The 24720-nt window shown below is 45.6% G+C and overlaps 2 protein-coding genes across 2 annotated transcripts in view; one reads left to right on the forward strand and one right to left on the reverse strand.

Annotated features, from left to right (window-relative positions):
* LOC119895906 (Fc receptor-like B) overlaps positions 1-24720 on the forward strand; it is a 119752-nt gene that overhangs the window by 60396 nt on the left and 34636 nt on the right. The window lies entirely within an intron of this gene.
* Positions 19791-24222, reverse strand: LOC119918155 (mast cell tryptase-like). Its single transcript, XM_038738731.1, has 5 exons — positions 24217-24222; positions 23479-23851; positions 22272-22411; positions 21941-22190; positions 19791-20217 (listed from the first exon to the last, which is right to left on the reverse strand). The coding sequence occupies exons 1-4, from the start codon at positions 24220-24222 to the stop codon at positions 21942-21944; spliced, it is 768 nt and encodes a 255-aa protein (XP_038594659.1). The 3' UTR covers positions 19791-20217; position 21941.

Genomic DNA, 24720 nt, shown 5'->3' on the forward strand with positions numbered 1-24720 from the left:
CCATGGGTTTTAGCCTCCTTGTCAGCGTGTCCATCTCCCGTATCAGAGGTCACCGGTTCGAGTCAGGACTTTGCAGTACGTTCTCGGAAGCACCTGGTAACATTGGTGCCGTGACCTGGACGGGAGTGAGGTTTAGGGGGGTGAGTGTGACGGAAGCCAGCAAAGCTGTGCAGTGAGTAGACCTCACTCCCCGACACCTTAAGAGACACACTGGCGACCGACGCCTCTGCCCACGGGTTTTAGCCTCCTCGTCAGCGTGTCCACCTCCCACACCCGAGGTCACCGGTTTGAGTCAGGGCTTTGCAGTACGTTCTCGGAAGCACCTGGTTACATCGGTGCCATGACCTGGACGGGAGTGAGGTTTAGGAGGGTGAGTGTGACGGAAGCCAGCAAAGCTGTGCAGTGAGTAGACCTCACTCCCCGACACCTTAAGAGACACACTGGCGACCGACGCCTCTGCCCACGGGTTTTGGCCTCCTCGTCAGCGTGTCCACCTCCCGTATCAGAAGTCACCGGTTTGAGTCAGGACTTTGCAGTACGTTCTCGGAAGCACCTGGTTACATTGGTGCCGTGACCTGGACAGGAGTGAGGTTTAGGGGGGTGAGTGTGACAGAAGCCAGCAAAGCTGTGCAGTGAGTAGACCTCACTCCCCGACACCTTAAGAGACACACTGGCGACCGACGCCTCTGCCCACGGGTTTTGGCCTCCTCGTCAGCGTGTCCACCTCCCGTATCAGAGGTCACCGGTTCGAGTCAGGACTCTGCAGCCTGGACACCTCTTCCTCTAGTGAGGAGGAACCTTTGATATGTTGTGGCAGAAACTCGTTTCCATGACATGAGATCTCTCTCTCTTTCTCTCTTTCTCACCCATTGCCATGAATGTTTAAGTTGTTTAGGTTGCAATGTTTCCAGAGCACAAATTCAATAAAAAAATAAATAAAAAATAATTAATAATGTGATAATGAAGTTACTTTATACAAACAACAATGGTTCTCCGTTTGTTGCATGAGGAAATACATTTAGCTGCAATGATATAGCTCTAAGTAGGAGAGTACTGATCATTTATTTTTCCCATGTATGTATCCTAAAGTGTTATGGTTTTATATACATGACTGACTTTACCCAAATCTCTTTTCTCTGAAGGACATCATCTATGGTTCTGTCATGGACAACAGCAAAGATGACTTTCTGAATAATAACCTTGTAATTCTTGGGAAATTTTAGATTCACAAATCAAAGTTTTTGTATACAAAAACCCTTAATGTCATGGAAATGAAAAACGCATTGAACATTTTTAGTATAATAGCAAAATTTGATTTGCATAAATGAACCTAGGCTTTGCTCCTTTAAAAAAATGAATTAATAACTTAATAACTTGCGTTTCGGACTGTGTGCTGCACATTGGAACATGTGAATGATTTTAAATTCTATCTGGATTTTACTGGAAGCCAATGCAGAGAAGCTAAGACAGGAGAAATATGATCTCTTTTCCTGGTTCCTGTCAGAACACGTGCTGCAGCATTCTGGACCAGCTGAGTCTTAATGGACTTTTTCGAGCAGCCTGATAATAAGGAATTGCAGTAATCCAGCCTAGAAGTAACAAATGCATGGACAAATTTTTTGGCATTATCTTTAGACAGGATGTTCCTGATTTTCGCAATATTCCGCAGGTGAAAAAAACGGTCCTCGAAATTTGCTTAATGTGACACTTAAACAACATGTCCTCATCAAAGATAACGTCTCGCGTTACGTCTGTAACCCTTGTTCCCCGAGAAGGGGAACGAGACACTGCATCGGTGACGACACTATGGGAACGCCTCTGGGCGTGGCAGGACCCGAAACACACCAGCAACTGGTCTGCTTTCCTCCACCGGGAGGACCTCAGGGTGTAAATACTCCGGGCAGAGCAGATGAAGTCTCCAGTCCTCCGCCGTCACGAGGTGGGGGATGAAACGCCTGCAGCACCGTAGACCCTGCCAACCTGGGCGGAACCTTAGGAACATAGCCCGGACAGGATAGCTCTGACCCTCCCCGGGGCAAACTCCAGGCATTGAGGAGAAACCGAAAGTGCCTGGAGATCCCCCACCCTCCTCAGAGAGGTGATAGCGAGGAGAAAGGCCATCTTAAGGGTCAGGTGCTTGGCCTCAGCCGACTCCAGGGGTTCGAAGGGGGCCTCAGCCAGCGCTTGGAGAACCACCGCCAGGTCCCAAGTGGGAACCCTGGAACGAGTCACGGGTCTCATCCTCCGGGCTCCACGGAGGAAGCGCACGACCAGTGGAAGCCTCCCCAGAGGCCCATCCCTCAGAAGGGCGTGGAACGCCACCATGGCAGCCACATACACCTTGAGTGTGGATGGGGAAAGGCCAGCAGAGAAACGGTCCTGCCAAAACGGGGCTACCAGCAGTAGACTGACACCGTCCTGGCGGACCCGCTCCAGAACCCCTGGGAGCAGAGCGACTGGGGGAAAGGCATACAGGCGCAGCCTCGGCCACGTCTGCACCATTGCATCCAGACCTAGCGGGGCTGGGGGCGAGAGGGAGAACCACAGGGGACAGTGCGTAGTCTCTCGAGACACAAACAAGTCCCCGGTGATATTAGTTCATTTACTAGTACACCTTTAGAAGAGAGAGATCTGATGTTTAAGAGTCCACATTTAATTTTCCTATTGTTTTGCACTATTGCTCTTGTGGTTTTAATTTTTATGAGTTTTTTTATGCACAGCTCCTCTTCTGTTTACCTTTGATTTAAATCATTTCGATGGTCGGGGGGCAGACACCGTCACTATAGGACTTTCACTAAGTAACTCCTGAAATGGAGGAGCAGAGAAGTGTGTTAGACTGCGACTCTGCGTAAGGTTTTGGGTGGGTAACTGCTGAATTAGAAGGGCAGAGAAGTGTGTTAGACTGCGACTCTGCCTCCTGGTCTCAACTCTGGGTTGTCATGGATTTGGTCCACTAATAAACTTGGCCAGATTTCTAGAAATGAGAGCTGCTCCTTCCCAAGTGGGATGGATGCTGTCTCCCCGAATCAGACCAGGTCTTCCCCAGAAAGTCTGCCAATGATCTACAAAGCCCATCGTTTGCTGGTGTCCAGCATTTGCTGCGATGTGTGATATCGTCCTTCACAAATAAAACAGTAACTTTATTCTGTTTTTTCTTTTATTAATTATTTTTATAAAGATTTACTCATCTTAATAAAACAATGTTTCCACTTTAGTTCCAGTAGCTGTAAAGGAGCATTCTTAATGTTTAATAAGTGCATAATAAAGGAGTTATTAAGCTTTATAAGGCATTAATGTTATAATCGGATTACTGTCGTCAAACATCTATTTACAAGTGGTCTATAAACTGCTGACACATTTACAATAAGTGCTCATATTTATCTTACTAGCCAATAATGAGTGTGCTTTGTGTTATTAAAACTATTCAAATCTCATTAATGTTATTAAATATCGTATTAATGTTTATGACAGGTATATAAACCATTAACAAGTTTATAATAAGAGCCTAAAAGTTTCTTATAAGCAATAATAAATGTGTTAATTGTGATTTAATTAACACTTATATGGACTTGCTTATGTTTTTAGTTCTGCCAGTCTAGGCACAAACATTCCACCCCATACACAATCAATAGAAAGTCAGAAAAGAACTCAAAATTACATAAAACTTGACTTGCGATTGTTTAAAAATTTGTGAGGAAGTTCCAAAGGTTAGAATGTTTTCTTTGAAATTATTTCTTTTACTTTGAATTTTAGAATGTCATGACATCATCAAAGGCATTGGACCTTTGATGATGTAAGATGATGAAATCTGGTCTGCAGGCTCATAAGACCCAAGTGTTGGTTTAGTTGCAGTTTTCCTCAGAAGATCTCTTCCTGCTAACACGACAGCACTGATAAAAAAAAGCTTGTGGCTAAAAAAATCATCGGTTACCCTCTGGCCTCCCTGGTAAAAATAGTTCCCTCTTATCTTGATCACCACCTGTTCAATCGCCCGCCCTCTGGTAGACGGTACAGGTGAATCAAGAGTTGGACAAACTATACTTAAGAACGGTTTCTTTCCCGGGCAATCAGAACTCTTAATTCCACAAACTTCAAGAACATTTGAAGATACAATGCCTAAAATAAGCAGACACAAGATCATGCATCAGCCCATAATGGAGCTGCTTCGTCCAATTGTCCAATTTCACCTGTTCAAGCTGGCGTCGGATGACTGTACCATGGTGCCATTCGAGTGCATTACAAAGGCCACAAAAAATATCCTACAGGACATGTGTGTGGAGATTATGAACACTGTATCTGTTCATGTTTATAAGGAATTCCAACAAAGTCTGGCCCAGAAGAGTGACTTGCATTTGACTCAAAGCCCTTCCACATCAGGCAGAAGGGCTTCTGTTTGTGATGCGGTAGGGGGGGAAATCTTAATATCCCAAAATCTGGGTCAGATCGTTCCACTGATTCTTATGGACGTCATGGGTATTAAAGATGCAATTAGGGTATGTAACAGCCCTTACGCAAAGAATCTAACAATGATCGTGGTGAGTGAAATAAAGGAAAGGATAGATGCGGAGCTCATAGGTTGTGGGAGCGGCAGTGACAGTACTGGGGAGAGCAAACTGCTGGGGCTTAAGTCTATCATGCAGGAACAGACATTAGAGCTACTAGCTAGAGATATCTTCAATGTTCTTCAAACATGTAAACAAATTATCTCTACGCCGACCCCAAATTGTAGCATGACTGGTCACCAAAGATCAAAACAAAAACTGAATGAAAAATTGAAGACAGAGCAGGACCAGGAGCTGTCTAAGGAGGAGGTATGGTATGACACCTTTACTGAGCTGAAAGAGGATGAACCGGAAAAAGTTTCATCTGGGGAAAACCTTGTGGTTACATCCACCAACACTGTAACGAGCATTGAGGGGAAGGTGGCCGATGAGGAACACAATCTGAATAAGCCCAGCCCCTCCAAGGATGCAGTCAAGGCAGCTGAAGCTGATGAAAGTGCTTGTCACAACACCGCAACTACCAGCGCTACTAAGATTGTCTCCCAGGAAGATGCAATCACTGATGAGCCCGCTATGAACGAAAAAGATGATGTAGCCGCTTGTAGGCCAACAGCAACTACCAGCGCTACTAAGATCGTCTCCCAGGAAGATGCAATCACTGATGAGCCCGCTATGAATGAAAAAGATGATGTAGCCGCTTGTAGGCCAACAGCAACTACCAGCGCTACTAAGATCGTCTCCCAGGAAGATGCAATCACTGATGAGCCCGCTATGAATGAAAAAGATGATGTAGCCGCTTGTAGGCCAACAGCAACTACCAGCGCTACTAAGATCGTCTCCCAGGAAGATGCAATCACTGATGAGCCCGCTATGAATGAAAAAGATGATGTAGCCGCTTGTAGGCCAACAGCAACTACCAGCGCTACTAAGATCGTCTCCCAGGAAGATGCAATCACTGATGAGCCCGTTATGAATGACAACAATGATGATGATGTAGTTGCTTTTCAGACAACTGCACACCCAGTCCAAGAGGGGGACAAACTTGGACACCTGGTGACACAAAAAAGAGGAGCTGTGTTACCCAGTTCTTCAGATCTGTTTTCAAGCCATTCTCAGCCTGCCTTAGCTGTGTATGCCTAGACTAATCATGGGCAACAACTAGAAGTGAAAAAGAATTTTGAGTGTTCGGAAGACTAGGAAGGCACTGTATGAGAACAGAACATTTTAGCAAATTCATTGTGGCTGTGCAGTGAGTAGACCTCACTCCCCGACACCTTAAGAGACACACTGGCGACTGACGCTTCTGCCCATGGGTTTTAGCCTCCTTGTCAGCGTGTCCATCTCCCGTATCAGAGGTCACCGGTTCGAGTCAGGACTTTGCAGTACGTTCTCGGAAGCACCTGGTAACATTGGTGCCGTGACCTGGACGGGAGTGAGGTTTAGGGGGGTGAGTGTGACGGAAGCCAGCAAAGCTGTGCAGTGAGTAGACCTCACTCCCCGACACCTTAAGAGACACACTGGCGACCGACGCCTCTGCCCACGGGTTTTAGCCTCCTCGTCAGCGTGTCCACCTCCCACACCCGAGGTCACCGGTTTGAGTCAGGGCTTTGCAGTACGTTCTCGGAAGCACCTGGTTACATCGGTGCCATGACCTGGACGGGAGTGAGGTTTAGGAGGGTGAGTGTGACGGAAGCCAGCAAAGCTGTGCAGTGAGTAGACCTCACTCCCCGACACCTTAAGAGACACACTGGCGACCGACGCCTCTGCCCACGGGTTTTGGCCTCCTCGTCAGCGTGTCCACCTCCCGTATCAGAAGTCACCGGTTTGAGTCAGGACTTTGCAGTACGTTCTCGGAAGCACCTGGTTACATTGGTGCCGTGACCTGGACAGGAGTGAGGTTTAGGGGGGTGAGTGTGACAGAAGCCAGCAAAGCTGTGCAGTGAGTAGACCTCACTCCCCGACACCTTAAGAGACACACTGGCGACCGACGCCTCTGCCCACGGGTTTTGGCCTCCTCGTCAGCGTGTCCACCTCCCGTATCAGAGGTCACCGGTTCGAGTCAGGACTCTGCAGCCTGGACACCTCTTCCTCTAGTGAGGAGGAACCTTTGATATGTTGTGGCAGAAACTCGTTTCCATGACATGAGATCTCTCTCTCTTTCTCTCTTTCTCACCCATTGCCATGAATGTTTAAGTTGTTTAGGTTGCAATGTTTCCAGAGCACAAATTCAATAAAAAAATAAATAAAAATAATTAATAATGTGATAATGAAGTTACTTTATACAAACAACAATGGTTCTCCGTTTGTTGCATGAGGAAATACATTTAGCTGCAATGATATAGCTCTAAGTAGGAGAGTACTGATCATTTATTTTTCCCATGTATGTATCCTAAAGTGTTATGGTTTTATATACATGACTGACTTTACCCAAATCTCTTTTCTCTGAAGGACATCATCTATGGTTCTGTCATGGACAACAGCAAAGATGACTTTCTGAATAATAACCTTGTAATTCTTGGGAAATTTTAGATTCACAAATCAAAGTTTTTGTATACAAAAACCCTTAATGTCATGGAAATGAAAAACGCATTGAACATTTTTAGTATAATAGCAAAATTTGATTTGCATAAATGAACCTAGGCTTTGCTCCTTTAAAAAAATGAATTAATAACTTAATAACTTGCGTTTCGGACTGTGTGCTGCACATTGGAACATGTGAATGATTTTAAATTCTATCTGGATTTTACTGGAAGCCAATGCAGAGAAGCTAAGACAGGAGAAATATGATCTCTTTTCCTGGTTCCTGTCAGAACACGTGCTGCAGCATTCTGGACCAGCTGAGTCTTAATGGACTTTTTCGAGCAGCCTGATAATAAGGAATTGCAGTAATCCAGCCTAGAAGTAACAAATGCATGGACAAATTTTTTGGCATTATCTTTAGACAGGATGTTCCTGATTTTCGCAATATTCCGCAGGTGAAAAAAACGGTCCTCGAAATTTGCTTAATGTGACACTTAAACAACATGTCCTCATCAAAGATAACGTCTCGCGTTACGTCTGTAACCCTTGTTCCCCGAGAAGGGGAACGAGACACTGCATCGGTGACGACACTATGGGAACGCCTCTGGGCGTGGCAGGACCCGAAACACACCAGCAACTGGTCTGCTTTCCTCCACCGGGAGGACCTCAGGGTGTAAATACTCCGGGCAGAGCAGATGAAGTCTCCAGTCCTCCGCCGTCACGAGGTGGGGGATGAAACGCCTGCAGCACCGTAGACCCTGCCAACCTGGGCGGAACCTTAGGAACATAGCCCGGACAGGATAGCTCTGACCCTCCCCGGGGCAAACTCCAGGCATTGAGGAGAAACCGAAAGTGCCTGGAGATCCCCCACCCTCCTCAGAGAGGTGATAGCGAGGAGAAAGGCCATCTTAAGGGTCAGGTGCTTGGCCTCAGCCGACTCCAGGGGTTCGAAGGGGGCCTCAGCCAGCGCTTGGAGAACCACCGCCAGGTCCCAAGTGGGAACCCTGGAACGAGTCACGGGTCTCATCCTCCGGGCTCCACGGAGGAAGCGCACGACCAGTGGAAGCCTCCCCAGAGGCCCATCCCTCAGAAGGGCGTGGAACGCCACCATGGCAGCCACATACACCTTGAGTGTGGATGGGGAAAGGCCAGCAGAGAAACGGTCCTGCCAAAACGGGGCTACCAGCAGTAGACTGACACCGTCCTGGCGGACCCGCTCCAGAACCCCTGGGAGCAGAGCGACTGGGGGAAAGGCATACAGGCGCAGCCTCGGCCACGTCTGCACCATTGCATCCAGACCTAGCGGGGCTGGGGGCGAGAGGGAGAACCACAGGGGACAGTGCGTAGTCTCTCGAGACACAAACAAGTCCCCGGTGATATTAGTTCATTTACTAGTACACCTTTAGAAGAGAGAGATCTGATGTTTAAGAGTCCACATTTAATTTTCCTATTGTTTTGCACTATTGCTCTTGTGGTTTTAATTTTTATGAGTTTTTTTATGCACAGCTCCTCTTCTGTTTACCTTTGATTTAAATCATTTCGATGGTCGGGGGGCAGACACCGTCACTATAGGACTTTCACTAAGTAACTCCTGAAATGGAGGAGCAGAGAAGTGTGTTAGACTGCGACTCTGCGTAAGGTTTTGGGTGGGTAACTGCTGAATTAGAAGGGCAGAGAAGTGTGTTAGACTGCGACTCTGCCTCCTGGTCTCAACTCTGGGTTGTCATGGATTTGGTCCACTAATAAACTTGGCCAGATTTCTAGAAATGAGAGCTGCTCCTTCCCAAGTGGGATGGATGCTGTCTCCCCGAATCAGACCAGGTCTTCCCCAGAAAGTCTGCCAATGATCTACAAAGCCCATCGTTTGCTGGTGTCCAGCATTTGCTGCGATGTGTGATATCGTCCTTCACAAATAAAACAGTAACTTTATTCTGTTTTTTCTTTTATTAATTATTTTTATAAAGATTTACTCATCTTAATAAAACAATGTTTCCACTTTAGTTCCAGTAGCTGTAAAGGAGCATTCTTAATGTTTAATAAGTGCATAATAAAGGAGTTATTAAGCTTTATAAGGCATTAATGTTATAATCGGATTACTGTCGTCAAACATCTATTTACAAGTGGTCTATAAACTGCTGACACATTTACAATAAGTGCTCATATTTATCTTACTAGCCAATAATGAGTGTGCTTTGTGTTATTAAAACTATTCAAATCTCATTAATGTTATTAAATATCGTATTAATGTTTATGACAGGTATATAAACCATTAACAAGTTTATAATAAGAGCCTAAAAGTTTCTTATAAGCAATAATAAATGTGTTAATTGTGATTTAATTAACACTTATATGGACTTGCTTATGTTTTTAGTTCTGCCAGTCTAGGCACAAACATTCCACCCCATACACAATCAATAGAAAGTCAGAAAAGAACTCAAAATTACATAAAACTTGACTTGCGATTGTTTAAAAATTTGTGAGGAAGTTCCAAAGGTTAGAATGTTTTCTTTGAAATTATTTCTTTTACTTTGAATTTTAGAATGTCATGACATCATCAAAGGCATTGGACCTTTGATGATGTAAGATGATGAAATCTGGTCTGCAGGCTCATAAGACCCAAGTGTTGGTTTAGTTGCAGTTTTCCTCAGAAGATCTCTTCCTGCTAACACGACAGCACTGATAAAAAAAAGCTTGTGGCTAAAAAAATCATCGGTTACCCTCTGGCCTCCCTGGTAAAAATAGTTCCCTCTTATCTTGATCACCACCTGTTCAATCGCCCGCCCTCTGGTAGACGGTACAGGTGAATCAAGAGTTGGACAAACTATACTTAAGAACGGTTTCTTTCCCGGGCAATCAGAACTCTTAATTCCACAAACTTCAAGAACATTTGAAGATACAATGCCTAAAATAAGCAGACACAAGATCATGCATCAGCCCATAATGGAGCTGCTTCGTCCAATTGTCCAATTTCACCTGTTCAAGCTGGCGTCGGATGACTGTACCATGGTGCCATTCGAGTGCATTACAAAGGCCACAAAAAATATCCTACAGGACATGTGTGTGGAGATTATGAACACTGTATCTGTTCATGTTTATAAGGAATTCCAACAAAGTCTGGCCCAGAAGAGTGACTTGCATTTGACTCAAAGCCCTTCCACATCAGGCAGAAGGGCTTCTGTTTGTGATGCGGTAGGGGGGGAAATCTTAATATCCCAAAATCTGGGTCAGATCGTTCCACTGATTCTTATGGACGTCATGGGTATTAAAGATGCAATTAGGGTATGTAACAGCCCTTACGCAAAGAATCTAACAATGATCGTGGTGAGTGAAATAAAGGAAAGGATAGATGCGGAGCTCATAGGTTGTGGGAGCGGCAGTGACAGTACTGGGGAGAGCAAACTGCTGGGGCTTAAGTCTATCATGCAGGAACAGACATTAGAGCTACTAGCTAGAGATATCTTCAATGTTCTTCAAACATGTAAACAAATTATCTCTACGCCGACCCCAAATTGTAGCATGACTGGTCACCAAAGATCAAAACAAAAACTGAATGAAAAATTGAAGACAGAGCAGGACCAGGAGCTGTCTAAGGAGGAGGTATGGTATGACACCTTTACTGAGCTGAAAGAGGATGAACCGGAAAAAGTTTCATCTGGGGAAAACCTTGTGGTTACATCCACCAACACTGTAACGAGCATTGAGGGGAAGGTGGCCGATGAGGAACACAATCTGAATAAGCCCAGCCCCTCCAAGGATGCAGTCAAGGCAGCTGAAGCTGATGAAAGTGCTTGTCACAACACCGCAACTACCAGCGCTACTAAGATTGTCTCCCAGGAAGATGCAATCACTGATGAGCCCGCTATGAACGAAAAAGATGATGTAGCCGCTTGTAGGCCAACAGCAACTACCAGCGCTACTAAGATCGTCTCCCAGGAAGATGCAATCACTGATGAGCCCGCTATGAATGAAAAAGATGATGTAGCCGCTTGTAGGCCAACAGCAACTACCAGCGCTACTAAGATCGTCTCCCAGGAAGATGCAATCACTGATGAGCCCGCTATGAATGAAAAAGATGATGTAGCCGCTTGTAGGCCAACAGCAACTACCAGCGCTACTAAGATCGTCTCCCAGGAAGATGCAATCACTGATGAGCCCGCTATGAATGAAAAAGATGATGTAGCCGCTTGTAGGCCAACAGCAACTACCAGCGCTACTAAGATCGTCTCCCAGGAAGATGCAATCACTGATGAGCCCGTTATGAATGACAACAATGATGATGATGTAGTTGCTTTTCAGACAACTGCACACCCAGTCCAAGAGGGGGACAAACTTGGACACCTGGTGACACAAAAAAGAGGAGCTGTGTTACCCAGTTCTTCAGATCTGTTTTCAAGCCATTCTCAGCCTGCCTTAGCTGTGTATGCCTAGACTAATCATGGGCAACAACTAGAAGTGAAAAAGAATTTTGAGTGTTCGGAAGACTAGGAAGGCACTGTATGAGAACAGAACATTTTAGCAAATTCATTGTGGCTGTGCAGTGAGTAGACCTCACTCCCCGACACCTTAAGAGACACACTGGCGACTGACGCTTCTGCCCATGGGTTTTAGCCTCCTTGTCAGCGTGTCCATCTCCCGTATCAGAGGTCACCGGTTCGAGTCAGGACTTTGCAGTACGTTCTCGGAAGCACCTGGTAACATTGGTGCCGTGACCTGGACGGGAGTGAGGTTTAGGGGGGTGAGTGTGACGGAAGCCAGCAAAGCTGTGCAGTGAGTAGACCTCACTCCCCGACACCTTAAGAGACACACTGGCGACCGACGCCTCTGCCCACGGGTTTTAGCCTCCTCGTCAGCGTGTCCACCTCCCACACCCGAGGTCACCGGTTTGAGTCAGGGCTTTGCAGTACGTTCTCGGAAGCACCTGGTTACATCGGTGCCATGACCTGGACGGGAGTGAGGTTTAGGAGGGTGAGTGTGACGGAAGCCAGCAAAGCTGTGCAGTGAGTAGACCTCACTCCCCGACACCTTAAGAGACACACTGGCGACCGACGCCTCTGCCCACGGGTTTTGGCCTCCTCGTCAGCGTGTCCACCTCCCGTATCAGAAGTCACCGGTTTGAGTCAGGACTTTGCAGTACGTTCTCGGAAGCACCTGGTTACATTGGTGCCGTGACCTGGACAGGAGTGAGGTTTAGGGGGGTGAGTGTGACAGAAGCCAGCAAAGCTGTGCAGTGAGTAGACCTCACTCCCCGACACCTTAAGAGACACACTGGCGACCGACGCCTCTGCCCACGGGTTTTGGCCTCCTCGTCAGCATGTCCACCTCCCGTATCAGAGGTCACCGGTTCGAGTCAGGACTCTGCAGCCTGGACACCTCTTCCTCTAGTGAGGAGGAACCTTTGATATGTTGTGGCAGAAACTCGTTTCCATGACATGAGATCTCTCTCTCTTTCTCTCTTTCTCACCCATTGCCATGAATGTTTAAGTTGTTTAGGTTGCAATGTTTCCAGAGCACAAATTCAATAAAAAAATAAATAAAAAATAATTAATAATGTGATAATGAAGTTACTTTATACAAACAACAATGGTTCTCCGTTTGTTGCATGAGGAAATACATTTAGCTGCAATGATATAGCTCTAAGTAGGAGAGTACTGATCATTTATTTTTCCCATGTATGTATCCTAAAGTGTTATGGTTTTATATACATGACTGACTTTACCCAAATCTCTTTTCTCTGAAGGACATCATCTATGGTTCTGTCATGGACAACAGCAAAGATGACTTTCTGAATAATAACCTTGTAATTCTTGGGAAATTTTAGATTCACAAATCAAAGTTTTTGTATACAAAAACCCTTAATGTCATGGAAATGAAAAACGCATTGAACATTTTTAGTATAATAGCAAAATTTGATTTGCATAAATGAACCTAGGCTTTGCTCCTTTAAAAAAATGAATTAATAACTTAATAACTTGCGTTTCGGACTGTGTGCTGCACATTGGAACATGTGAATGATTTTAAATTCTATCCTGGATTTTACTGGAAGCCAATGCAGAGAAGCTAAGACAGGAGAAATATGATCTCTTTTCCTGGTTCCTGTCAGAACACGTGCTGCAGCATTCTGGACCAGCTGAGTCTTAATGGACTTTTTCGAGCAGCCTGATAATAAGGAATTGCAGTAATCCAGCCTAGAAGTAACGAATGCATGGACTAATTTTTTGGCATTATCTTTAGACAGGATGTTCCTGATTTTCGCAATATTATGCAGGTGAAAAAAACGGTCCTCGAAATTTGCTTAATGTGACACTTAAACAACATGTCCTCATCAAAGATAACGTCTCGCGTTACGTCTGTAACCCTTGTTCCCCGAGAAGGGGAACGAGACACTGCATCGGTGACGACACTATGGGAACGCCTCTGGGCGTGGCAGGACCCGAAACACACCAGCAACTGGTCTGCTTTCCTCCACCGGGAGGACCTCAGGTTGTAAATACTCCGGGCAGAGCAGATGAAGTCTCCAGTCCTCCGCCGTCACGAGGTGGGGGATGAAACGCCTGCATCACCGCAGACCCTGCCAACCTGGACGGAACCTTAGGGACATAGCCCGGACAGGATAGCTCTGACCCTCCCTGGGGCAAACTCCAGGCATTGAGGAGAAACCGAAAGTGTCTGGAGATCCCCCACCCTCCTCAGAGAGGTGATAGCGAGGAGAAAGGCCATCTTAAGGGTCAGGTGCTTGGCCTCAGCCGACTCCAGGGGTTCGAAGGGGGCCTCAGCCAGCGCTTCGAGGAACCACCGCCAGGTCCCAAGTGGGAACTCTGGAACGAGTCACGGGTCTCATCCTCCGGGCTCCACGGAGGAAGCGCACGACCAGTGGAAGCCTCCCCAGAGGCCCATCCCTCAGAAGGGTGTGGAACGCCACCATGGCAGCCACATACACCTTGAGTGTGGATGGGGAATGGCCAGCAGAGAAACGGTCCTGGAGGAACTCCAGTACCATAGTCACCGGGCAGGTAAGTGGGTCCACCGCTCCTTCTCTACACCAGGTGGCAAACACATTCCACTTCAGGCCGTACGTCCTTCTCGTGGACGGGGCTCTGGAGCTGAGCAACTGAGCAACCCACAGTCTCCACAGGGCGGGGCAAGGGTGAAAGACCTGGCCCTCCGCCTGAGACAGCAGGTCCCTCCTCAGGGGGACCTTCCATGGTGGGCCCTCGAGGAGCGATAGTATGTCATAGAACCACACTCGGGCCGGCCAAAACGGGGCTACCAGCAGTAGACTGACACCGTCCTGGCGGACCCGCTCCAGAACCCCTGGGAGCAGAGCGACTGAGGGAAAGGCATACAGGCGCAGCCTCGGCCATGTCTGCACCATGGCATACAGACCTAGCGGCGCTGGGGGCGAGAGGGAGAACCACAGGGGACAGTGCGTAGTCTCTTGAGACACAAACAAGTCCACGTCTATGGGGCCGAACCTTTCGCATAATAACTCCACCACCTGGGGGTGGAGTCTCCATTCCCCGGGTCTCGGCCCCGTCTCGACAGCAGGTCTGCTCCCTGATTCTGGGTCCCAGGGACGTATGTCGCTCTGAGGGACAACAGTCTCTGCCGGGACCACAGGAGGATCTGATCTGCCAGGTTGCATAACGGGAGCGAGAGCAGACCCCCCTGGTGATTCAAATAGGCCACCCCCGCCGTGTTGTCGGTCCTGACAAGGACGTGGCGACCGCGAAAGAGCGGGCAGAAAACTCCTCATTTCCAGGCAATTTATGTGCCAAGAGAAATGTTGCCCCTGCCAGGAGCCTGTGGCCGTCCATGACCGCTGCATCCATGCATTTGGTGAACGTGCAAGGAGAGAGTGCTAGGCCAAACGGAAGAACCCGATACTGGTACGTCGCGCCCCCCGAAGGCGAACCTCAGGAACTTCCTGTGAGGAACCGATGGAGATGTGGAAATATGCGTCTCGCATGGTTAGCATCCTGAACCTGAATCTCCCCGGGGGGGTGGCCCCTGAACTGCAGCCTGTAGCCATCCATGACTAACTTTGGTGTGAATGAAATGTTCCAGTCTCTGTAATAGGATCTGATGGTCAATGTTATCAAATGCAGCACTAAGATCTAGTAAAACCAGTACAGAACAAGACCTTTGTCTGATGCAATGAGAGGTCATTAGTATTTTCACCAGTGCTGTCTCTGTGCTATGATGAACTCTAAATCCTCACTGAAAATCCTCAAATAAACTATTGCTCTGTAGAAAGTCACACAGCTGTTTAGCAACTGCTTTCTCCAGGATCTTAGAGAGAAATGGAAGGTTAGATAAGGTTTATAGTTGGCTAAAACATCTGGATCAAGTTTGGGCTTTTTCAGAAGAGGTTTAATTACAGCTACTTTAAAGTACTGTGGTACATAGCCTGTTGATGAAGATAGATTGATCATATCTAGTATAGAGGTGCTGACTAAGGGTAAAACATCTTTAAGCAAACTAGTCGGGATGGGGTCTAAGAGGCAGGTTGATGGTTTAGATGAAGAAATTATTGAAGCTAGTTGGTAAAGACTGAGGGAAGCAAAGCAGTCTAGAGGGGCAACAGAGTCGAGTGTCATTCGCAGCGAGCCTGCAGCACTATCAACAAGATGATCGATTTGGGAGGGACTGAAATTAGCATAGGAGTCCTCCGTTACTTTGTGACTTGATAATGAATTTAGAGCTGATGGAATCGCATCCTTAAATTTAGCTACAGCACTATCAGACAGACATCTTGTATAGAAATCTTTGCCCAATGGCGTGTAGTTCAGCAATACAAACTCAAAAGTTATCAAACAGTGGTCAGATAAAGAGGGATTCTGTGGGAACACTATTAAATGTTCAATTTCAATACCATACACCAAAACAAGGTCGAGGGTGTGGTTAAAACAGTGAGTCGGTTCATGAACACTCTGAGAGAAGCCGATAGAATCTAACAGAGAGATAAACGCAGTACTAAAGCTGTCATTCTCAACGTCCACATGAATATTAAAATCCCCTACAATAATAACTTTGTCCGTTTTAAGGACTAAAGTTGACAAAAACTTAAGAATTCAGAATACGGGCCAGGTGCTCGGTACACTATAACGAAGAGAATTGGTTGCAGTGATTTCCAACTTGGGTGTGAAAGACTAAGAACAAGACTTTCAAATGAGTTATAGTTTAGTTTAGGTTTAGAGCTGATTAGTAGGCTAGAGTCGAAGATATCTGCAACTCCACCTCCTCCGCCTGTGCCTCGAGGAATGTGAGTATTAATATGACTGGGAGGGGTGGATTCATTTAGGCTAACATATTCTCCATCACCCAGCCAGGTTTCAGTAAGGCCAAATAAATCAATATCATAATCTGATATTAGTTCATTTACTAGTACACCTTTAGAAGAGAGAGATCTGATGTTTAAGAGTCCACATTTAACTCTCCTATTCGTTTGCACTATTGCTCTTGTGGTTTTAATTTTTATGAGGTTTTTATGCACAGCTCCTCTTCTGTTTACCTTTGATTTAAATAATTTCAGTGGTTGGGGGGGCAGACACCGTCACTATAGGGTAGTGGTCAGTAATATCTGGCCCACAGCCAGATTGCTTTGATAGCAGAAAAACAAACAAACAAAAAAAATTGATAACGGCTGGTGCTGAAATGGATCTTAGTCATGACAGCTACAGTTACTCACATAATCACTTCCTCTTAAGTGACTGTGCCTCTAAAATAAAATTTCCTCAGGGAAATGAAAATAAGTGTCCATAGGTTTATGAATGAAGATCAAACGCTGGAACGCGCACATACTACAGCACATGCTTTATGTGTGCATCTGCAAACGTGTCCTTTTATTCTATTTGTTTAACAAAGGAGAAAAAAATATCTGCAATAAGATGGACTCGATCTCACAACTTACCTTTTGGGGGTCCCATGTAGTACCATCTGAGCTAAACATGTACATGATTTCAAAATGGTTTGACTTTGTTCTGGCCCACCGTTTAACAACTTGACAAAAATTTGGGCCGATGCCAGACTTATTCGCCAACCCCTGCTGTAGGGTTTTGACTAGGTAATTCCTGAAATGGAGGAGCAGAGAAGTGTGTTAGACTGCGACTCTGCGTAGGGTTTTGGGTGGGTAACTGCTGAAAAAAGAAGGGCAGAGAAGTGTGTTAAACTGCGACTCTGCCTCCTGGTCTCAACTCTGGGTTGTCATGGATTTGGTCCACTAATAAACTTGGCCAGATTTCTAGAAATGAGAGCTGCTCCTTCCCAAGTGGGATGGATGCCGTCTCCCCGGATCAGACCAGGTCTTCCCCAGAAAGTCTGCCAATGATCTACAAAGCCCATCGTTTGCTGGACACCACCTCGACAACCAGCGGCGGAATGACGACATGCGGCTATACATGTCATCACTGGTCAGGTTTGGCAGGGGTCCAGAGAAAACTACGGTGTCCGACATTGTTTTTGCATATGTACACACCGACTCAACATTAATCTTAGTGACCTCCGATTGGCGTAACCGGGAGTCATTACCGCCGCCGTGAATAACAATCTTACTGTATTTACGTTTATCCTTAGCCAGCAGTTTCAAATAAGACTCAATGTCGCCCGCTCTGGCCCCAGGGATGCACTTAACTATGGCCGCTGGCTTCGCTAACTTCACGTTTCTCAAAATGGAGCTGCCAATGATCAGAGTTGGTTTCTCAGCGGGTGTGTCGCTGAGTGGGACAAATGTAATGACCAATCTAACAAATTTAACTGATATTTAGTGAGAAAAGCAAAAAACGCTACCAACACACAAGCACTGGAAACGGAAATGAGTCAGTACGCTTACTGCAGCACCTCAACACGTCATTAACTAAATGTAGTTTCTAGAGCAGCAACAGGATTTACAACAGCAAAGTTACTAATATCTCACTGGAAACAAATCTAAAATGTCACTGAAATAAATCATAATCCTGACATCAACATACAGAGTGATTTTTTAGAAAGACTGAATGTTCTCAGTCCCTCCTGTCCTCCTCCTCCCTCTGCTGCAGCTGGAAGAGAGGAGGGCTGGTCTGTCTCCACAAACTAAGCTAAACAGTTTCCAAAGACAGACAGCTTTCACTTCAGCTTGTTTGTAACAATAAGCTATTAGCCAAACTAGCCCTATGCCTGTTTAAAACCAAAACACAGCTGCAGTGGATGAGAAACTGAGCAGATGAAACAGGTGTGTTGGGAAAGTATTGGCTTTTAACTCGCTTTTTTTATTGCACCACGTACTAACCAGCGTAGTTGTCACGTCGGTAACGTCCACTGAGCAGCTGGCTGACTTCGCTCCGTGTGCAAGTGCGTGTGTGTGTGTGTGGGGAGTGGAGGCGCTCTGCAGAGACACAGAGAAGCAGAGAGGCTGAAGGTCGGACAGATATGTTGAGCCTTGATTGAAATATAAGAAGGAAACTATATAGCTCTTTAGCTGCTTTCATACAAGTAGTTTACTTTTGTTCTCATATACATTAGATAATGTGCTTGGCGACATGGAGGTTTCTTCAGGCCCAGAGTCCTAGGTCTGTGTCCCCTGTTGGCTTTCCCCCAAAACCGCCACAGGGAGTGCGTAACCCCCCCCCCCCCCCCCCCCGCAATTGCCGCGCAAAAAAACACGATTTGATCATCAGTCGACTATAGGCAGGACACGGTTCCACTGTCTTTCGGTCCATCTAAGATGACCTTTCTAATATTGATGTATGGCTTCTCCTTGCGTCATACAGTTTTAGGTTGCATTTCTTGATGCAGTGGCGGCTGCGTGACAATGGCAATGACATCGTACACTCAAGCCCATGTGGCATTTTTATAACAAATTTATATTTTATATGATTCTTGACTTTTACAGTCCCTGTTTTTCATTTTCTCTCACTATGTTTATTGTTCTGCACCAAAAAGACAAATTCCTTGGATGTTGAAAACCTACTTGGCAACAAACCTGACTGTGATTCTTGTTCTCCTCCGTCAGACTCCTCTCTGTCTGTGCTCAGACTCTGCTGCCATCTAGTGGTCTTCTGTCCATACTGCGTCTCTACTGGTCTGATGCTGTCCATCTGCTGCAGCAGGAAGACAGGAAACAAACCAGCCGTCTCCATGGAGATGACCCAGCGGGTTGGAGGAAGTGACGAATTGGATGGCGAGTGTGATGACATCACTGCTGATGTCACCACTGAGCACGCCTTCTGAGCTGTGAACAGAGTGACAGCAGCTGTCTTTAACATGGACTCTGATCAATAACATGATGGATCTGAAGATGAGAGTTTCTATCATCTGCTCTTATGGAGATGCTGCTGGAGAGCATTGTCTTACACGTTGCTCCAGAATCTTCCACAGGTGTGAAACCGGGTTGAGATCTGGTGACTGTAAAGGCCGCAGCATTTTATTCACATCATTTTCATCCTCACCAAAGCGTTCAGTGACCCTGCTGCACGAAGCATCTGCATCTGATGTTCCTCCTCTCTTTGATTCAGCTTCTTCCTTTCATTTGTTTGTTGTAGAAGCCCTGCTTTTTGGTAGATTTGCTAAAACCCCCTCAGCTCCATTGTAGAAAATATAAAAAATATTCCAATGGTGTGGAACACATTCTGATTTGCAGATATGCACATTGTGTCTATGATTATACATTTTAATATTTATAGCAACTGTGTGAATGTGTTTTTCAGCAAATTCACTTCAACAAATGCAGCAGAATTTTTTTTATTTGCAACATTTATTTATTTTCATACACGTGTGGCTACAAACACACAACAGCAGTCTCCAAAATGACAGTTGAATCAACACATCTCTAAAACACTTTCAACACAAACAGGTTATAACCATCGTGAAGGAGGATTTACTGCAGGACTTTTGGATTAGACTTCAGATTGAGAGCAGTAGCACACACGCTCAAAGCAAAAGGAAGCAGACAGAAAGATTTATTTTAGAGAGAAAGCAGTTTCCATCCAGAATCTCTCACACAGAGAAGATGAGGATATGGATGAAGAAGAAGAAGAAGGGGGAGTGAGCAGGAGCGCCTCCGCTGGTAGTCGGTATGTTGGCGGCAGCTGTGCTGGTGCTGTTGGTGTTGCTGATGGAGGCTGGAGATTAACCAGGAAGGTGGTGGTGTTGGAGGCGTTGTTTCCACCTATTAACCCCGCTGCCTGGAACCGACAGCCGCCCTGCTCACCACCAGATCACTCTGAACAAATCAACAGAATTATTTACAGTTTGACAAAAAGTTGGACTTGAACTTATTTTTCCTAATATTTTTTTAGTGAACGAGCAAATTTCCAGAAAGGCCACATGTCTCAATCATTTAAAGTGAGACTATAGGTGCGTTTGACTTCATGAGGCGAGTCACAGCGCTGACTTATCGTGATGCAGGCTGGACTTAACATAAAGCATGCTGGTTAGAAATTGTGTCCGACTTTTGCCGGTGCTGTAAAACGTCACCATGTCACATGACATTAAAACCTCCCGGAGCAAGGCGGCTGAACTTTTCTGCATTAGGCGACCGCAGTTGCTTTTCTCTTGCTGCACCAAGTTGAATATATATACTCTGTTATTTCTCTGTTGACACGAGATGATTGGCACAATAATTCCATACGGGAATTTGTCTCCATCCCAGCCCACCCTGTTCAAGCAAACCACCAGACCACTAATTTTGTAGACTAACGCTATTTGTTGATGTAAGAGGTAACCCTAACCCAAACTGGATTCATCTGGGGAATAAAGTTATCCTCATTACAAAATACAAACATCTGGGTCTGACAATTAAAGTAGCCTATCTGAACACTTGCTATGGGTGCTCCCAAAAAATAGCCTACACCATCACAGTCATAACACAAACTAAGGTACAAAAAACAATAAGCCCTTATCATAATTTCTATAAAGCTCCTGTTCCACAACCAATTTTAAACCACATTCAAACAAAGGAGATGCAGAGACACACCACAGTCAAGTTTTTTAATTCATCATTTATAATTTATTTTATTTGAATTTTTTGTATTAATATTAAATTAACCTGTATCCTCTGCCAGTGTAATCAAGATCTCATATGGTTGGTTAGGACACCGCACAAAAACAGCACTTGCTCCCCCAAAGCAAGGCAACCACATAAAACAGCAGCAATATGTTGTCAATATTTAATAGCCAGTACACTATATCTGTCTGCACCAAAATGGCGTGGAGCACAGCTGGAGTTTAGAATACATGCTGTGGGTTTCAGATGTGTGGATGCAAGTAAAGTGGATGTTTGTGATGTGTTAGTACGAGGAAAGAGAAAAGGCACACAGAGCGAGATACATAAAGTCCTGATTGACGTGGCTAGATACAATTTAACTAATACTTTATCACACAGAACCCACCAGTGACCTTGCATTCACGGCCGTGGTCCTGGATAAAGTATTGCTTGCGATTTTGAACACAGTGGCAGGAACTAACACAGCTACGGGCCCAGCAGCGTGGTACGGTAACCAAATATGAAGTGTGCTGCTAGGTATGAAAACACACAGCAATCAACAGTCGTTGATGAACTTAAGGAGTTCCTTCTCTCAGTAAAAGAACAGTGGAAGATCTTCTGCAGGTATGAGACCGTTATGTTGCGTACAACAATCAACTTCGGGATCCAAAATTGTGTGCGTAAACACGAAAGAGACAAGAGAAACAAAAGAAACTTTCACCTAGTTAGTGTGTTCGCGTGCCAACTTCTGTAACTCACCCTACATTTCAGGGTGTTAATGGAGAGACTTCTGTTTCTTGAGACACAATGTCAATGTTAAGATCAACAATCAAAGTGCCAAATTTCTAAACTATCCAGATCCCAAATTGTGTTTTGAACAAGTTACAAATTACATAATTTTAAAGCTTTCTAAGGGGTTTCATCAAGTTAACATCAAACTCTAGACATGGCCGGCACTTACGTTAGCGTGCAGTTCTTGGTGGAGAACAGGTGACGCTGAGGTCACCGTCAGTCCCAGCGGACATGAAGGTGTAATAGCCCGGCTGGTTGATGGTGATCTGGCTGTTGATCCAGGACTGATACTGGGACACTCGGGTGTAGACTGATGGGATATTAGGCACTGCGCAGCCCTTATTACTGAGGAAACTCGTGATTCCCCCCTGGATCCAGCGACCGCCCTGCTTGCTCACCAGCGGACCTCCTCCATCCCCCTTTACGGAAAGAAACATTTAGGAGAAGGAATCTTTGCAGAAGGTAAAATCAGACTCGAACACAGGAGTAAAACTGATCACCTGACAGATGTCCTTCCCTCCAGCACCGGCACACATCTTGTTGTTTGTGATCAGGCTCAATCCGTAGGTACAGGTACACTGTCTGTTCCCCACAATCGGCAGCTGCACCTCCATTAGCTTTTGTGGGTAAGGAAGGGACACTAAAGAGACAAATACAGTTTAGTAAACAGCACAAGTGGTGAAATGTGGTTTCATATGGTTTCACCCAGAACGGCCAGTTCTACATAATCGTACAGGCTTTGCCGTCTAAGGCTATCGCTACTGGGTTTATCCCTCGCGCACACACACGCAGTACTGAAAAATATTTTCCCATACCCACCCGCGTGATTGGCCACCACCACGGTCTCACCCTGTCTATAAATTGGAGATCGGACAATCGGCTCAGAGCGGAAAGCATCCGCCGTGCAAAATTACAATAAAGCTCATTCAAAATTCTATTCCATTCCTAAAAATGCTGCCTTGCTTTTGGCTTTGACGTTGGCTAAAAGAGTAATCTATCTACTCTCCCTGTGGCCCCCTCAGGCCCCAGAATTCAGGGCGATCGCCTCAACACCCAACTCAGATTGAGGGTTATTCCTTTGGAGGTTTGTTTCCCACCTCCTCACAGGTCCAAGGAGGATGCTGTGTCTCATCTTCTCTGTCCAGTGTCTTCTTACGTTATGTGCACGCCCTGTTTGTTCATTATAGGGAACGATCTATGTCACCTGTCTGCCAAGCGCCCGTCTCTCTGGCTTGTCGGTGTTCTGAGATGGATGCTCTGGAGGGCATCGGAGCGCAGAATAATCTCAAACTCTATGGTGCTGCACAGGGGATTGAAAGTGGAAGACATTTGTGCTTCTTGGTCTTCCCATTATCCTTTTATTTGATTTTCTCTGCAGGAAGTCTCTCACTTCTCCATGACTCACTCTGTGCTGAGTGTTAAGTCGGAGCTATTGCTTTCAGTAAATGTGCTCGTACCCCCTCTTCCCTGCACTCCATGTTGGCCCTACTCCACTTGGCACTTAGAAAATATTCAAACTTCTTCACAAAACTATGTGTTAATGTTAAGGCAAATTATGATAAAAAGGATCCCTGCACACAGTTTGTAACCACAAGGATTTGTTGCTCCCCTGGTAAAGGAGGAGCTGCATTTTTGCATTGACATTTCTGAAAAAACACAGTTGTTGACACCACTGAAAATAAATGTAATCCAGGTTTTCTGACCCACCTCCAGTTCCAACATTGCCCCAGCCGGTGGCCCAGGAGACAGTGCCCTTGTAGAAGGTGCTGCCTGTGGCTGCCAGACAGACGGGCTGGACGTAGGCGTTGAAACCCACCGGTGAGGAGAGCTTCAGGAGGCAGATGTCGTTTTCAAAAGTTCCAGGGTTAAATTTGGGATGAGTGATGATCTGTGATACTGCCCGAGACACTTGATTGGGGTTTGTTCCCTGTAGACTCTGGAGACCCAGAACCACAGTCAGAGTGCTCGTGCCTACGCCTGCGCTGAGGTTATGAGAAGAGAAACAAAAGAAAATGAAAGGCAGAACTGTAGTCAAGAACACTTTAGCAGACACTAAGTCCACTTTAAGACCACGTCTAGTCTAGTTCGTATGGAGCCCGATAGATGTGGCAACAGGGAGATATCATTCCCATCATCCTTAGTCATTCATGTGCTCAATTAACTTTTTCATGACCTCAAGACCTAATTATGGAAATTAATAATTTTCCATTCAGTCTGCACATACAGTCCATGTTCTTTGCATTTGTTGCAGTCGAGAATTCCAGAAAACTAAGGATTCATTTCTACCTCATTCTGCCTTATCAAATTTTTTTTTACAACAAAGCAATCTCCAAGTATACAAATCAAATGAAGTTCAAAATGGAACTTGTGTTTCAGGTTGTGAAAGATCACAATTTGGTTAGGTTTAGGAAAACGTCATTGCTTGGGTTGAAATAACGACGTTACTTTCATGACTTCACTTATGTTCAATAGTCTCCAGTCACCTGTTTTTAGCTTTCATAAATGAAGCTACAGGGCTTCCCCCAGTGCGTTACAAACTGACACCAAGGAACCTGGGAGGTTTCTGTTAATAGAGATTAGGTTGAAGAAACAAATTAATTGATGAAGGTTTCAGTACCCCCCTGCTATGACTACTGTGAATGTGAGTAAAAGTAGTTTGATTTTGTTTCTCTGTGTGTGTAAGTGCCGGTTGCTTGTTGGTTTCAAAGTTCTCTGTATTTTGTTTTCTGGCTGTCTCTTCTGTCGCTTTGTCTGTTTCTGTCCTGCAGAGATAAGAGGGGGCGTTACTCTGCCTGCCAGGTATGGAGTGCTGACTCACCTGCAGCCAATTTCTAATCATTCACACACATTGGCGTCACTTTGCGTTGAAAAGTGGTGAGGACATAAAGGCGCAGATTAGGGGTGTGATGATACACTTAGCTCACGAGACCAGACGATGCACAATATTAG

This window comes from Micropterus salmoides, unplaced genomic scaffold (genome assembly GCF_014851395.1).
Source record: "Micropterus salmoides isolate LMB-PRFRI ecotype aquatic unplaced genomic scaffold, ASM1485139v1 Ms_hic_scaffold_10, whole genome shotgun sequence".
NCBI classification, from domain to species: Eukaryota; Metazoa; Chordata; class Actinopteri; order Centrarchiformes; family Centrarchidae; genus Micropterus; species Micropterus salmoides.